The sequence below is a fragment of the Onychostoma macrolepis genome, chromosome 09 (genome assembly GCF_012432095.1).
Source record: "Onychostoma macrolepis isolate SWU-2019 chromosome 09, ASM1243209v1, whole genome shotgun sequence".
NCBI lineage: Eukaryota > Metazoa > Chordata > Actinopteri > Cypriniformes > Cyprinidae > Onychostoma > Onychostoma macrolepis.
The window spans coordinates 18,673,161-18,690,616 of NC_081163.1; the positions used below are offsets into that span (position 1 = coordinate 18,673,161).

At 38.1% G+C, this 17,456-nt stretch overlaps 2 protein-coding genes across 5 annotated transcripts in view; one reads left to right on the top strand and one right to left on the bottom strand.

Moving 5' to 3' along the window:
* The window catches only part of gtdc1 (glycosyltransferase-like domain containing 1), a 37,919-nt gene extending 26,091 nt beyond the window's left edge, over window positions 1-11,828 (top strand). The window contains exons 7-11 of one of the 2 annotated variants that reach the window (XM_058787591.1): window positions 5,357-5,466; window positions 6,263-6,407; window positions 9,755-9,825; window positions 10,141-10,232; window positions 10,962-11,827. In XM_058787591.1, coding sequence (XP_058643574.1) covers window positions 5,357-5,466; window positions 6,263-6,407; window positions 9,755-9,825; window positions 10,141-10,232; window positions 10,962-11,111 — 568 coding nt within the window. In that variant the 3' untranslated portion in view covers window positions 11,112-11,827. Of the gene's footprint in view, window positions 1-5,356; window positions 5,467-6,262; window positions 6,408-9,754; window positions 9,826-10,140; window positions 10,233-10,961 lie in introns of both variants that reach the window. The other variant, XM_058787592.1, reaches the window with a different exon arrangement.
* Window positions 11,829-16,232: 4,404 nt separating this feature from the next.
* The window catches only part of arhgap15 (Rho GTPase activating protein 15), a 45,873-nt gene continuing 44,649 nt past the window's right edge, over window positions 16,233-17,456 (bottom strand). For all 3 annotated transcript variants that reach the window (XM_058787204.1, XM_058787205.1, XM_058787203.1), the window contains one exon: window positions 16,233-17,038. In XM_058787204.1, the coding sequence (XP_058643187.1) occupies window positions 16,855-17,038 (184 nt within the window). In that variant the 3' untranslated portion in view covers window positions 16,233-16,854. The remainder of the gene's footprint in view (window positions 17,039-17,456) is intronic.

A 17,456-nucleotide genomic window follows, 5' to 3' on the forward strand; every position in this document is an offset into this window, starting at 1 on the left:
CATTTTTGATCCATATATTTTTTTTTTTTACTTTTACTGTTCCCACTAAACAATGCACTCTCACAGAAATGTAATTTGAGGACCTTGTTTCTCAGCAGACTTCAAACATGTGCACCATGAAAGCGCCTCAAACATCAACCTGTATACAACTACCATTCTGTGAGTTACTTGCTTTGGACTGTCCAGGGAATTGTTTGACAGTACGGCAGAGGCATGGAAAATGGATAACATGCTTGTTTTGGTACAACATGCATAGATAGACCACTGGTTCGAAGCAGTCCTAAGCGTGTAACGTGTCCACCGACCCCCTGGATGCTTGTGTAATAGATTTCTCATTGTTTCCCAAATTCAATCTTGGCGAAAGCCACTGTTAGAATATTATCAGTGATTCCTTTCAAAAAAACGTTTGAAACAGAACCTCAACTGCAGAGACGGCAACAGGAGAAAATGTCTGTGTCGCTGACTTTTGTTCACAGGGACCAAGGGGGAGGGATGAGAAAATATTTTATTGCCCGCAGGATTGCTCTGTGGTTTTTGTTGAAGTTTAAATATCTTCCACTCCCCATATTTTAGACCTCCTCTTGGCATGAGTGGAAACCAAACAGCATTGTATCTCTACCTCATCTGCCATGGGCTGAGAAAAAAAAGAAAAAAAAGTAACTGTTGCTCAAGCCACATATTTCTCCCATGACTCTTTGCTCATCTCTTGGCAGCGATGACATGTTTCCTTACCAAAAAACACCCATAAATCAGATTTACAACTGAAAAGACCACCGGTGTCGAAGTTTGATGCTGGCACAGGGATTTTGTGATGTTTGTTTGTGTTATGTATCTTTCATTCACCTACTCTTGTATCAGTAACAAAAGCGGCCATTGTGTAATCTCTTCAAAACTGAGCAAAACACAGATGGATTAGCGCTGTTAACATCCGTGCCTCGTAAACGTTGGCTTTGGTCCGAGTTAAATTGGGATTTACACAGGGCGAGAGCTGCTGGAAAAATAAGAAGGGGTTTGGATTATATCTGACAGTGTGTCCCATTTCATCCTTTTTCCTTTTTTTTCCAGCCTCTCTTTTTGTCATCATCACTGGTTGCAGATTGTTAATCTCCATGTGGCCTGGATAGGTTTTCATCCGTTGGATTACAGGACTGTCTTATTGCAGGCGTTGACCGGGGCGTATGGTCAGAGAGGGCAGCTGTTTGCAGGTGCATGTGATGAGGGCTTAAATTTGCTTCCGAAAAGCCCATTTACCTAAGAGGGCAACCTTGTTTTTCAACCTTGTTCTTTCAAAAAAAAAAAAAGGCAGAGAAGACGATGACTATAGTACACCATCAGACAGTCACATGGCCTGGCATGGGCTTTCTCTCTGCTGGACCTTTGTCTTTCAGGCGATCATTCTCCGCAATTACGCAATGTTGTTGTTTTTTTTTTTTTTTACTTCTGTGGCTTGTCTTGAAATCCAGACATATTTGTGCATCTCTCGTTCCTCCCAGACTGTGCAGCGGGCACTAATGACCAAGTAAAAAAGACGCAGGCACTGACGCATCACCACGCTGTGCTGGCAAGCATTGTGACTGGTTCCACAACTCCTCCTGCGCCCTGCTTATCGCCAGAGCCGTGCCGCCGAGACCCCCATTAGAGAGGGACGGCGCTTGGAAGGACATGATATGTTGGAATCTTGAAAACGGCACAAAGGATTTAAACCCGACTTGCGAGCGAAGGCAGAATTCCAGAAAATATTTGACTTTTGATGTTTGCACACAATTAAAACTAATGAATCAGGGTCATGTTAGAGTAGAGAAGTGGAAAACAAGTCGTTTACAGACAGTCAGAATGTAACCAAAGACATCAGCCCATACATTTTCACATCCATTCATGTATAGGTAGTCCCTTATTAGGACCCCAGCGCACGCCCCTCCCTGTGGAGGAGCGGCGAGAACGATCGACACAGTCATGGTTTGTTTTGTCTTGTTTTACCGGAGGCTTTGCCTCTGCTATTTTCAGCTGACCCTAATCAATCCCCAGATAACCGAGTCCTGGGCTTTCAAGAGCCCCATTAATTAGCCCTTTCGCTTCCTTCTGATTTGAATCCTTTAACGTCATGCTTTTGCAGTAAATAGAGTTTGAATTTTAAAACATGCACCTCATGGGTGCGACTTAAAGGGGAATATTTAATCATAGCTGTCTAAATGAGAGGATCATATTCTTTTAAGTGGTACCGGATGACTGCTAATGAGGATTCGCAGGGTCCCTGCAGAACCCTTTTTTTTCGTATTTGTTTTATTTGGTTTCTGTTTCATTGCATTCGGAGGTCAAAGGGTAAGAAAACCTCCCATTTTAGTATTGGGAAGTAAGACATATTTATGACTTAAAAAAAAACAAAAAAACTTTGGGGCATTTACACTACCGATCAAAAATTAAGTAAGATAAGTAAGATTTGATTTCAATTTTTTTTTTTTTTTTTTGGGGGGGGGGAATAAATTATTTTTAATAAACAAGGATGCATTTAATTGTCAAAAATTGAAAGTGACAGTAAATAAATTTATGATGTTACAAAATTATATTTCAGACTTTTGAACTTGTATCACAGCTTGAGCACCAAATCAGCAAGTTAGCTTTTTTTTTTTTTTGTCATTACAGGAATACAATTTTAAAATATATTAAAACAGAAAAGTTTTTAAATATTTCACAATATTACTGTTTCACTGTATTTTTGATCAAATAAATGCAGCCTTAAGAGACTTCTTTCTAAATGGCAGAAAGAAGAGACTTCTTTCTTTCTGATCTCTGTGAAGCTGCTTTTACAGGCCCTAAAACTTTTGAATGGTAGTGTGTGTACAATTTTAAATAACTGTATAATATATTTGACACATATTTTATAATAAATAAAGTAAATGCATTTATTTATTTTATTATGTACGCTGCTTAGAAAGTTACATCTGGATTGTTTTTCTGATTGTTTTCCCCATACTAGAGTATCATCTCCCCAAACTTTATTTGGGTCATCCGTAAGTTGGCCATCTATCATTAACATCTGCATTTAAAATGCCCCTTACGTGTAGCTCCTATAAAAGTGTCTAATAATTAATCACTAATATGTTTGTGTTGTATGTTTATTAATCTGCATTAATGCCGAGTGCTGCAAGTGCATGTCAGTGAACTCATGTTTACGTACGTCTGTTCGGGTCTCCTCTCCTCCAGTTTTAGCTTGAGAGGCACGTTGAGCCCCAGCAATCCCTGCATAACATAACTGACATATTAATTAACCCTCCGCTATGCTGTCAGTAGGAAATAAGGCATCACGGCCACATGAAGGCTGTTTTAGTTACTAGACTGACAGGCCGGGTAATAGGCATCCCTGCAGTCGCCATGTCACCTCCCCGCAGGTCAACCAGTCTTAGTCCAGAGGAGGTAGCAATCACATCCACAATGTAGCGAATCAAAGAGGCTGCAAAATTAATGAGGGAATCAACGTCAAGCCATGGGGGAAAAGGCAACATAAAAGAACCGGAAATGAGAGGAAATAAGCCCTCACTAATACCTCATCTAAGGAGATTCCACCCAAGTGGGAGGTGTCTTTTGTCAAAGCGCTTCTGCCCCGGTAATTGTTTTTGACCTTCAACATCGTCATTTTTGTGAAGAGAGCTCTTTCTCAGACAGTATACAGAACGGCAGTGCTGACGAGCTCCGAGATTTGTCAAAGCCTCTTTTGTGCGACGTGTATGAGCTCTGTAAGGCCGTTGTTCTGTAACATACCTCCGCTTTATCAAGAGGATGAGCCGCATGGATCACCACTCGACTGTCAGGGTTTTGAAAGGACTTCAGGCGCGCAGTTTGGGCCAAAGAGAAGGATTTCAAACCCGTGCGTTGAGGGTCGTTGCATTCAGAGGGAAGCTTCTTCATCAGATGTGTTGTTAGCATGTAGGTTAGCTATGCTAGTCTTTTTGACTGCAGAATAAATTTGGGGCTGTGTCTCGCAGTGGATGAAAGAAGTTTGTGCACCTACTTTTTTTTTTTTTTCGTAGAAAGATTGTGGTCAGTTGATGGAAAGTGTTATTTCTGCCCTAAACTTTTAGGCACACTTTATCAAAACCTAAAATAATCATGAAACTCAATTAACAATCAACCATACAGATTTTTATTTTATTTTATACATATGACTGGGAAAGAATAATCACTGAGCTTCCCATAGTATAAAATAAAATGTAAATAGCATTTAATAAAACATTCTTTGAAGTACACCTAATTTAATCTTATTAAAACCTGTAAAGTGTGCTTTGGATTTAAAGGCACACTTCAGACTTCAGAGTGAACTATTTTTGAGGTAATGAAGCATTGCCAGTGATCGCTGTGAAGCTGCTCACCAGATCTCTTGGCTAGGCTCAGAACTTTAATGGAAGCACACCAGCAATCAGCGGCCTGGCTGGATCACAGTGACAGAACATGTGGCCTCAGCTTTAGATGTGTAATTAAGGTATACGAGCTGGGATTCGAAGAGGAACTTTCAGAACTCTTACCACGCACCTCAAATCTAAATAATTGTATTAGCGTTTCCATTTGTATAAACGTTTCTGAGAAATCAAAATTGAAAATGTCAAACACAGATTTTTACCTTTTCTCAGTATGTTTTGTATTATTTCCACAATAACATCTGAACATATGGGTAAACACAAAAGTTGAAGGTCATTTGAAAAAATCAAGGCAAGGCAAGTGGAAATGGGCTTTTGGTTGCAAAAATAAAAACATTAGTTAAATAAAGATACTTGTTTTACTTTTTGTCAAAGCTAAAATTCACTTATTAACAGGGCTGCCAAGTCGCCTCCCATGGTTTTCCTCTCCATCCGGGGTCCCCTCCATCAAAATTGCTTTCTGAGGGGGCAGAGATCCCTTTAACCCTCAAACAGCCTGCATCAACAGCGTAAAAGTAGCCCAATTCCAGGGAAAAAACACAGACTTGGCAACACTGCTTACTAAACAAAACTCTCTCAATATATTCAGCTTCACATTAAAATTGTGTTTTATTTTTTGGGATCCTTCAAGACAGCCTTCAAGAAACAGCTGAGGATGCTTCCATTTCCGTTTTTTTTTTTTTACATTTTATTTTGAACTTGTGCTCTTATCGTACTTGGTATTGACATACTATGCATATTGTTGACTTGTGTATGAAATGGCTTGTGATGACTGTCAGCTATATGATTAAATGTTAAATATGGGTAGTGGTTTTTATTTTCTACACTTTATCTCTCTTTTGGTAATATTTTTGTTACTTTTCTGCTGCTAATTACTTTGTAATTAAGTTATTGTTTCCAAATGTGAAATAGTGTTTTGTTTCTGCTGTGTCTCCGTCTGGCTAAAGGGAACATGACAAAGACCCACAGCTGTTCTTCCAGACCTTACTGAAACTCAAAGAACGACAGCTGAGCTTTGAAGTTTCTGTCCTGGGAGAGACCTTCGCTGACGTTCCAGGTACATCATGTGCTGTGGGGATTAGAGACGGGCATAAATTTAAACAATTATAATGTGATTTTGCTTTTATACAACAGTTCTTTCAGACAAAATGTTCCAGTTAGTTAGCCATATACTTTTTTCTTCACCAGACTCTGCTTGCTTTATTTATTTACTTACCTTTCAGTTCCTACTTTTTTGTAGATTTATTTAGTTGTTTGACACCTCTGATGTCATGCGCAAATGTAATTACATGTTTAACTTTGAAATAAATTTGTTAAGTACATCGCTTTAGGTTCAAAGATCATCTGTTTATTGCACACAGGCAACATTTTCATTGGCAAAATACACTCCCCATTAGTGGACAATTATGTTTTAATATCTTTCGGACAGTCTTGAGTATTTATGGCGTTGTGTTCATTTCATTTATGTGCCCACACAGTCTAACGCTGCCAAAGCTAGACTTACAGGAAACACAATCTCTTATATTGAGATGCAAACTTTTATCGCGGCATAAACAGCTGCAGGACCAAAAGAAATAAACAGATCGTAAAGGTTGCTCATGTTATGAAATTACGTTTACGATTGCTCGGAAGGCAATCACACTGAAACGGTTTTAATCTATTTTGATTTTGCTAATAGAATCACATTATTGATTATTTGTGCCCTTCTCCGTTTTATGTCCAAATTTATGATGACCTTGCTTATTTTATCTCCTCGCAAAATATGACCAAAACTTTAAACATCCCTCTCTCCTCTAATTGCTACACATCGATATTGAGGCTTCTGTCCCTTTCTCCGTTCCTTCCCACTATAGACATCTTTTCAGAAGCCAAAGAACAGTTGGTTGACCACATCCAGCACTGGGGTTTCATGCCCAGTAAGGAAGATTACCTCAAAGCGCTGTGCCAAGCAGATGTCGTCGTTTCCACGGCCAAGCACGAGTTTTTCGGAGTAGCAATGTGAGTTTCATCTGCTGTCTGTCACATAAATATGTTCTCTCCAAACAGAAAGGCACCACAATGGTTTATTTATGCTTATTATCAGAAGTTTCGTTTGCTATTTTTATGAAATTTCGAAAAAACGTGTCAGTTTTGGTGAATTTAGTCATTCGTATTAGTAAATTACCACAGATTTCATGGTAACTTCTGTTTGTTTCATAATGTGGATTCAGAAAGTCTTTTCCATCATGTCACATTTTAACGTGAAGATTACCTTGTGCATATACATCTCCAAAGCCTAAACAGGCCCCAAAAAAAAGTTCACGGCGTAATTGAAAGGTTGCTTTCAATCCCAGAGGCCTGTCCTCTCTATCCGAGGGGTGTTTCACTGTCAGGAGGGTACTGCATGCATTTTGGAGGGACCTTTGAAAGTACCACCCTTGATGTGTTCAGCATCGCCCGGATCAATATCTTCAGTCACCTGTGCTTGACTTTTGAAGAGTTTGTTTGATAATGCCCAGGGCCAAGGTAGCACTGATCCCTTGAAGTGCATTAGCAGGGGCTCGTTCCACACTGGGGAATTCACTCATCCTTGTTCTGTACACTAAATGTATACATCCTATTAGATGACAGCATTGATGAATTTTCTGGGATGTGATATCGATTGGATGGAAACATCCTTTGCTTTGCGAGGTAAAGGTTTAGACTCATGCTCCCTCTGGGACTCTTACTACATACGGCTGAGGTTGTTCTGGATTTCATTAGATCAAAGTCCAGTGGAGAGGAGGAATAAGGAGACTCCTCAGCTGTGTGTGTTTTACGTTTAGGTCCTAAGGCAATGTGTGTGTTCAAACACTGATCAAACACCTGCTGTCGGCTTTTCATAATAATTAAATTCCTAAAAATATTTTATTTTAGTAATTAAGGCTATGTTCCTTAACTTTGAGCACACCATAGTTAGATAATTGTCTTTTTAATGTACGTAATGAAAACGCTTTAGATTAGGAAACACTATTCACTATTAGCTAGTTGTTTGTTAGCATGCATATTACTAGCATATTTGTGCTTAAAAAACTCTCCATTAACCCGACCCAAACATAACTACAACAACCACCTCCGTATCAATTTAGCAGCAGTTAGGAGTTTGAGGAAAAACTCTTAGTTAATAGTGAATGTGTTCCCTATTCTAAAGTGTTACTGAAAATTCTCACGTATCTACTCACATTATGTGATGAAATTTGGTAAAAATGTCTAATGCTAATAGCTAGTTTATTATATATCATAAATACAGGCATTTGAATTCACAATTGCATTGTTGAACAGCTTTAATTACAGGTTGATTTGAAATTGTGTACAATCAAATAGTTTATTAGATTTATTACATTAAATAATGGGATTAATTTTATGATAGGTTTTAATACAAGTCTGGGACAAGGGTAAAACAATAAAATCTTTACACAATACATTTGAAAAATATAAAAAATAACTGATGAAGACATGATAAAAAGTTTCTGAGACATGTTTTAATGTGGCCTTCATATAACAAGAAAGAAAACGAGTTAAAATCTGTTCGTTTTAATAAAAATCAGCCCCTGGGACATAAAAGTGCCTGGAGTTGGAGAAACATCCACTTTCTAAATCAGTTTTGCTACAAAGGACTGATGACATGAGAAAGAGGCCGCAAGACCTCGGAACTCGAATCACCTGCTCAAGTGCTTTTGCCGATCAGTCCTTGCATCTCATTGGTCAACTCTGTGCCACGCAAGGGGACTTTTCTCCACCGTGTTCTGTCCTCGTTATTGTGGAAATTAGCCTAATCTGATTAATTGTCAGCAGACGCCCATCCGTGCCCTCCAGAAAAACAGTAAGGCAGCCAAGCAGAATGATCGCCTAATTATATTTGAGATGAAAAGCCTGATAAGCATTTGCACGCTCACACATTAACTGCATTGACATGGAACTGACCTTAATCAGTTTCATACGACAGGCTGTCATAGACTCCAGCCGAGCGACTTTGATTTACTGTGTTCACTGTGAATTTGATCAGGGAAGGGGATGTTGACGTTGCAGAGTAGGTAATACTACACTAAACCTTCACTTTCTAGTGTTTGCTCAAGGACGGTGACTGTTGTGCTTTTGTTTTGCTTTTTCCTTTGTAGAGAAATTATAGGTGATGTTCTTTTTTTGTTTGGTTTTCTTCCAACTGGTGTATAATTTGTTGGAATAAAGAGATGTAAATAAAAGTGGATGTTTTATTGCTTTTGTGCGAATAGTAAATGCATTTGACTTTTTTTTGCATGCATGCATGCATCTGCTGGCTGTTGATGACTAGATTATTCAGAATACAGGGGTTTCAAGATCTGTTTTTAAAAGTTGAACTAATTTTAACTTAACATGGCATTTTAAAAATTAAGATTTATCACGTGTATATATAGGAAACATTTAAACAAAGGTGCAGACAGATGCAAGAAATCATGTGAGGTCCGATATGTTGTCCAAGCAAAACTGCTTGATCCATGATTCCTACAACTGCAGGATTGCGCTCAAAAAAAAAAAAAAAAAAAAAATTAATAAGTAAAGGAAAATATGTGTGCTTTGTTTTCCTATGTCACAGATCTGAAGGTTTAGCATTCTATGAGCGACCATTAAATATGTAACAATACAAACCACTTTGAAACGCAACTTTGCGATTCTGAGACGTTTCCCAAATCCACAGGATTGTTCGAGGAGATTTGTCCCATTGCTCAATCAGAATTTTGAAATTTCAGCCGTGAATGGCAGAGGGCTAATCGGATATTAAAATATGCATGGTTTTAGCATGGGAAATGAGATGAGGATCTGATGGTGAAGGGAGAGATGGATAGACTCATTAAATATTAATACTCATTCTACAAAATATTTAAACAGCCGGTCATTTCCACTGCCAGCAATAGGGGTTCAAATGAGTTGAATCAGTTGGGAGCAAAGTTTGCCCTAGATTGAACTATTTGATGAACTAAAAGCATGAGATAGTGTGTAAAACTATGCCATAGTTATGAGGTAGCATTACAAGAGTTCATTAGGTATTTGAATTAGTAAAATGATTTGAAATGCTTTGATCTGCTGTGTGTAAGGGTTGATCAAGGTGTAGTACAAGGTGCCGCTTCATCCGGCGGGTGGTAGGTTGGAAAAATAACCTTCCCTCAGTCAGTTACGATGGCTTTCTTCAGTATTGGCAACTCTTTTGGTTTGTAGTCAGCTTTATAGTGCTGGTGTTTTAGAAATTGCTAATTGGGGAAATGCATCCAAGTCATTTCAGTACATTTGGTCAATACAGTCCTGATGCACTATGGAACTGAATCTGAAATGACATAAATCTTCTCTTTCAGGTTAGAAGCGGTCCATTGTGGTTGTTACCCTCTGTGTCCAAAGGCTTTGGTCTATCCTGAAATATTCCCTGGTAAAAAAAAAAAAACCTTTCATTTTCATAATTTGCCTAGCTCAATTTCATATGCTAAAGAAGATTTATTGTCACAGGCAAAGCTGCTATGTTCAACTTCTGTATATAATGACTTATTCATCTTAAAGCACAATCGAAGAATTTGCCATAAACCATTCTGGCATTTGTATATAAATAAGTAAATATAACCACAGTTCAATAATGTACAGCATCACGCAGCATGGTGTCAGCTGAATTTTTAATGCTGAAAGTGCCTGCTATCTCATCTGCTCTTTGAGGTTTCTGACTTATCAAATATGTATTTTCCTCTTGTAGCAACATATCTGTATTCAACACCTGAACAGCTGTGTAAAAGACTACAAGACTTCTGCAAGCGTCCGCAATTAGTCAGACACCATGTTACTCAGGTAAACAATGTTCATTTTGCTGGGAATCAAATCAGCCGCAAAGACTCCTACAGAAAATTAGAATGTGTTTAATGCTTTTTAGTCATAAAATACTGAGAGTAAACATTCATCCACGATGCTAATGCATGACTAGTAATCAAAAATCTAAAAATGTAGCCTAAATTCTTTTGTGCTATGAAGATGTACTACAAATTAGTTAAGCTGAGCTCTTTATTCCATTGTAGAGGTTCCATTAATTGGTCTGACAGAGAAAAAAAAACTGCTACACACAAATGTTCAACTCTATAATCATGCACGTTGCTAAATAGTCAGTTGGATAGTCTTATTTTTCACTGGAAAAGAAAATTCTTACTGAGTCTTTTGTTGTTGAGGTCAAAGGTCATACATCCACTGTATTTTTCTACAAATTTGCCACATACAGAAGTTTTAATGCGAAAAAAGAAAATATGAAACAGGCTACATTAAATATACATACACAATACATTTAATAATAATAATAATAATAATTAATTAATTAAATAAATACATTTAAATGTTTGATTTAAAGCTTTTTTTTTTTTTTTGGAAAAAATATTAAATGATTAAACTTTCCATCCTGAAGCAAATCCATTTGAGAGCCACTGCTCAACTTATCATAAAACAATAGAATTCCAATTCTGTCATGCACTTACACTGTTCTCTGCTTTTTCCATCTCTTTCCCCTTTACTCTCTGACTCTCTTTTTCCTAGGTGAACCTCCACACTTTCTCCTGGGACACTCTGGGGGACAGTTTCAGATCTCTCCTGGGGGCCGACAGTGACAGGATGTTAACAGAGGAGCACATGTCAAGACGTGACCCCAAGAAATACATTACGATTTCAACTCCAGCCTCATTGTGAAAGAGAGTTTATGACCTGGAAAATCCTCTCTACCTCTCCGCTATTATTTAAGAAAAACATGTATATGTGATTTTAATGTCCTCATGCCGGAAAAAAAGCAACTTTATATTTGTGGTTAATGGAAAAAAAGAACAAAGTAAAAATAAACAATCAAAAAACCTGAAACCGCTTTCGTGTTGCGCCTAGGCGGGCCCACCTCATATTTCGGTTCATATCCATTTTTATCCTTTGTGCCGGAGGACTCCAGCCTGGAATTCTGGAGTCTTCGGTTCCCACTCCGACAGAGCGGCAGCCAAGTTGTGGCTTGAAACGTTGTGGGCTCTCGCTCCACCTGAGGTTGCCAGGTTGTGACAAAGTCCCCCGAGGCTCAGTAAAGGTTGATGCAAGGCTTCCCCAGGACTGTGGTTGAATCTAAATATGGTTCTTTTATTTTCCTTCGGAGATCTGGCTGTACGTTGCAGCTGGGAACCCGCTGCATAATTAAGGGGGCATGGTAACTAGCTATTTATATGTTTTTGCAAAATGTAAAATCTGGGCAAACTAACAATGGCCTGTCATATTTTCCATAAAGATGTAAGTGTCTGCTTTCACATCACAGCAATGCCACAATCACACGGCCCACTTCAGGCCTGCCAACATATGTGTTATTAAAAGAGATCTGACTTTTACTGCAAGAGTTATTGAAGGATTCCTCCTTTATTATCAGACATTCGCTCAATAAAGCTGTGGACTTTCTGACGTTATTATTTCAGATGCATCGATTATTCAGGTGCACCGGACAGAGGATTCAAATTAAAGGCTCAAATATAATCACGTCGCCGTCTCCTCGCACCCGTCCAAGATTAGTCGCATTACTCCTCATTAAGAAGCAGTGCTTCCTTTGCAGCTCATAGAAAAATAGTTCTAATATCCTACCTCCATATGTAATGTATTCATATTTTAGGGGGTCAGTGAGATACTTTTGTGTGCCGTATGATAATTTGCGTGAGTTATCAAAGCACTATCGCTTATGATTTGCCTATTTTTGTTCATCCTTGTGTTATTTATAAGGAGCAAATAGATGCGATTGACCTGTTTCCACCTTATCCGGCAATGTCAGATGAATTTGCCATCTACTCGGGGCCGACCTGAGGTCAGGACCTAATGACGCCATAAAGCCTATAACCTGCTGTTTCGGCACAAAATGTCACCCCACATATTAAAAGTTAATAGCAACCTCTATAAAACTCAGTGCACATTAAACCGTTTCATTGGCCTGTTGCTGTTTTCTCACTGATGGTGTTCTAGGGATATGAAGCTAATTTAATGCCGGCCGAATTCGATGGCAAAACAAATGGTATTAAGACTTGTGCGGTCCCCTTATTTTTTCCCCTCCAGTTCATGTTTGGTGTCCCACTGGAGTAGCACAGAGCTTGGAGAGCTGCCATTCACATTATATGACTACATTTGTAGATATTTCAACATCTGACAGGGGAATCACTAAAGTAAATTTGATCTGATACAACCTCAGGTATACTCATCTGTTTAAGGTCAGCTTTGATTTTAAATATGATATTTAGACCTTTATCAGATAATGGTATCTCAATTATTAGATACTTGGAAGTGAAGGTAAGATTACTTTTAGCATTCTCTCTGTCATTTCTAAGTTCATTGCTGTAAGCAGAACAGAATTTAGAGCAGCAACTCACTGCAAATGAAACGGCACAGAATCATCACAGCCTCCTCTGAAACCAGCAAAAGGATTTAGGAAATGGAAAATGGAAATGGCACTTTAATGAGAACCCTCAAGTTCTGACTTGAGCAAAATTTACTGGTCACAGTACAGTACGAGCATGGTTGTCACTAAATTAGGAAGGATTTATTTTTTCATATGCATTAATGCATTTATTTTAATGTTTTTCTAATTACTGTTTAATAAAGGGAATAATCTTATTTCAACCTTCTATGTTGTCGGCGCCAATAGCCTCGTGGTTAATGCGCCGACATATAGCGCAACTGTGCTCACGGCGACCCGAGTTCGATTCCCGTCTTGAGGTCATTTGTCGATCCCGCCCCCTTTCTCCACCCAATGCTTTCCTGTCTGCTCTCTACTACTGTCCTATCTAATAAAGCCCATAAATATAACTTAAAAAAAAAAAAAAAAAAAAAACCTTCTATGTCAAGAGGGTGGCTTTTTTTTTTTTTTTTTTGTTAATCTCTATCACATTATATTAGATAGATTGAAATTCTTGTTCATTATCCATTTCTGAATATTTTTTTAATTATTATTCAGATTGTTATTCAGAATAAATATTCATTTAATAATAATAGTACTATTGTTATTTTTAAATAATTTACTTTCTAAAGCAAGGAAAGTACTTTAAAGGGTTTGTAAATGATTTTTTAGAAGTGGACTGTGCATAAAATAAGCTTTTATTTTCTCTTTGCATGCTGCTTGATGCCAGTTTATTTATTTTAGTCTTTTTTTTCACACCAGCTCATGTTGTGGCACGCTGTCCAATTACACCATTACCAAGGGGGAAGTGTGTGCTACTGTTTGTGGTCATACAGTACGGTTGTGAGATTTTATCATTTGTTTATTTCTGAACACAGGATGAGAAAGAGGTCCTGGCTGAACTAACAGGTAGAATACAGGTCTCATCTTTTCACTCTGAGTTCGTTTAACATTGCCCTGATCCCTGATCTTAAAGGAAGACCAGAGGAACGGATAAGTGAGAGAGAGAGACATAGTTGTCCTCATGTGACTCAGTCATATGCTATCAATATGCTGCCATGTTCTGTTGGAGCCCAGGCTCTTTTTAATGGGGCCTGGTGGTTAGAACATGGCAGGCATCTCACAGGGACACTGTATTGTTATGCTTTCATTTACTTTTGGGCCCTTTCTTGCCTTTCTTTTTCTGTTTTTTTGCGGACTTACAAAGACGCTCGTTTCCATGAAGCTCTGCCAAGAAGGATGGGAAAACAAAGTGTGGGGGTGGGGTGTGTGGGAGTTTGTCGGGGTTCGGAAAAGCGCAGTGGTCTCCAGTTATTACATGAAATCATTAGACGTGGAACGTCTTGGCTTATGTAGAGAAAACATGAAGGCCGCAGTTTCATACAGCTTTGTGCGCCCCTCGCCCACCGACCGCATGGCGTCAATGGAGCTCTTCACACTGGTCACAATGGTTAGCAGACACGATCATTTGTTGCCATTTGTTCCTAAACATAATGATGGCACATATATATATATATATATATATATATATATATATATATATATATATATATATTATAATGGTAGTATATACACACACACTGCCATTCAAAAGTTTTGTCAGTGAGATTCTTTTTTTTAAAGAAATTACTTTTATTTAGCTAGAATGCAGTATGCATACATGTTTCTTGAGCAACAAATCAGCATATTGGAATGATTTCTGAAGGATCATGTGACACTGAAGACAGGATTTGACACAAAATACAGCTTTGCCATCACAGGAATAAAATACATTTTTAAATATATTAAAATAGAAACAAATTGTAATCATATTCTTCGATATCACAGTATATATACACATACATAAATAAATCAAAAGAGACGTTTAAAAAAATCTACCCTGAAAGGTAGTGTACATATTTTAAATTTATATTGACAAGGTCAAAATCTGTGCAGCAAACAAACTGTGTAAAATACTGAAAGAAATACTTTGGCCATTATTTTTAATGACTTTTTTATTTTTTTTAGATTCAGTCACTTCACACCACATTCCAAACACTCAAAATGCACCACACCTTTTCACAAGCCAATTTGATGGGAGACGTTAATTTTGCACATATTAATGAGCTAAGCACCACCTGCAGTACGACGGCTCTCAAAGTGTGAGCTGTGCTGCACAAAGCCCAGTGTCATGTGACCATGGGCTCTAGCACAGAATAAATCTGGGCGTTCGCTTCATGTACACGGCGAATATCTGCCAATATTCTCCCCTGGGTTACTTACCACTTCAGTCCATCCACCCACACATTTTGATTTCTTGTTATTTGAAGCATTTAATGCAAGAATGAACTCTACAGTGTGGCCTCTCGGCTCTGCTTGGGCAGCTGATGTTCAGTGCCTACTTTTGACCAAGACGGTGTACCGCTATCATGACATAAGTACAATTCTGATGAGACATTTTGATTTCAGTCCCATACAATTCAAACAAACCTTTTTCTTTTCTTTTTTTTTCCTTCTCCTCCTAACAAAATATCAAACTTTAAAAAAATTATAATTAAAGTTGCAATATATCCAGTATATTTTTATTTGTTATTCAAATGTCATTTAAAAGACAATTTCCATCTCGATAGAGCAGTGTACATCACAGGATGGAATTAAAGTAAAGCTTTGTCTGCATTGGAATCATTTATTATTTTATTTTATTTTTTTATTGTCCTTTAATACTTCTGGGCTGCATTTCCTTATTTATTTATTTTATTTATTATTATTATTATTATTTCTGGATTTTCTTGTCTAGCATTGAAGTAAGTGAGCCTGTCTGGCATGTAAAACATTTTTTAGGTGTCAAAACGTAATGATAAACTAAGCCACCACGTTCAATACAAGATCCAAGCTCTCTGTAAACTTTTTGTGGTTGGAGAAAAAAACGAGCATGTGTGTATCTTTTCAAAGGTTCTGCGATGAAGGTCTTGGTGGCCTGCCGAACTCGTTAAGGTCCCTGAGTGAAGCGCAGCTGTGCCAGAGAGGTCACTAAAAGCTGCATCTCATTTCACTGCGTTATTTTCAGTCGAGATTTAGAGAGACGCACAACCCGCAAATCTGGTTTATGTCGCCCTCCTGTTCCTCCAGTACCCCTTCATCATTACTGCTCGAGATGCCAAACTATGAGGGATCTGATGCAGGGAAAAAGCTACAAGGAGGGATGGCTCTTCCCGTAATTACAGACTCTCTCTTATCTCTGGGATGGAATTAAAAACACATTCCATGCAGACAGTCTCAGCACTGGCCTGCGGGAAGCAAATAAAAAGAGACTGCTGTTCGAGAATTGGAGAGGACTTTGGCAGTTTGATTAGAAACCGATGTGATCACGCTGTACGTTATCTGACAATGCAAAGGGCCCATGTAGTGACAGAGTTTATGAAGAAGGCTGCAAGAAGAGCTTTTTTACTTTTTTCAAAAACAATTTGACAAATTTTGCTTAAAATAAACAACCAATACATGTACAGCTACCATTAATAAAACAACATCACAATACAATACAAAGCAAATACCTGTTGCAACAGACTGCAAGTATGTGCTGCCAGAAAATAAGCACAAGTTTGCTATCTCAGGTTTCTGCCAAATAAAAGTCTGACAAAAAAATGCCAGAAATCGCTTACAGCCAATTTATTTCAAACTAAAACTATCCGAGTACAAATCTCATTTACAAAAATGGCTTAATTTCTTTGTCATAAACGACCATGTATATGATTACAAATATACAGCTTTTCAATTTTGTCAATGATGTTTTGAGGTATGATACAATGTGAAATATGCATTATGCAAAAATATAATTATATGTAAGTTTATACATAAAATTATACATGTGACAATTATTTTTAAGTGAAACTTTTTTTTCAAGGAGCAAATATGAAAAAATCAGAAGCAAGAAACAATTTTACATGAGCGTAATATCCAACCAGCGCGCACACACACACACACTTTTATTTTCTTTTTCATTTCTCACTTTTTTTTTCCCAGTCTTTTTTTCCAGAATACTCTGGGGTGACTTTACATGCCCTCCAGTCCAAAGATCTCCACACATTCAATGAGAATGGACTCCACTATTTGATTCTGATACACCATATTGACTTCCATGTTTCCGGATTCAAACTCGGGCCACATGAGAGTCGGTCCAAACACAATGCTGATGCCCTGAGTTGACATCAAGTTTTTCTTTGACTTCGTCAAGACTCTGTAAAACAGAAAACACCAGATCACTGAAGCAATACAATAGCAATGAATAGAGTTTAGTTTAAAAAAAAAAAAAAAGTCTTGTGAAGATCCCTAATGGAAGAACTGACTACAGCATACGAGTACAATCATTAAAGTGTGCACGTTTCCTGTCATAAAAACCTACTCAGATCATCGGTGACGGACCATCGGCAGGGTGTTTTTGAGGACTTGTGCCTGGTCTTTGGAGGCATCTAAGCACACTTTTAGCGGAATCTCTCTGAGCTGAGGTTTGGCTGTGGTGGAGAGACAATCAATACTGGGGTATTGGAGGACTCTTAGAAGGAGCCAGATTGGAGCCCTCTGGCTCTGTTATGGGTTGAGGCCTGGAAAGGGAGGGAGGGATTGTGGTGGAGGGCTTTCTTCCAAGTTGTCAACGG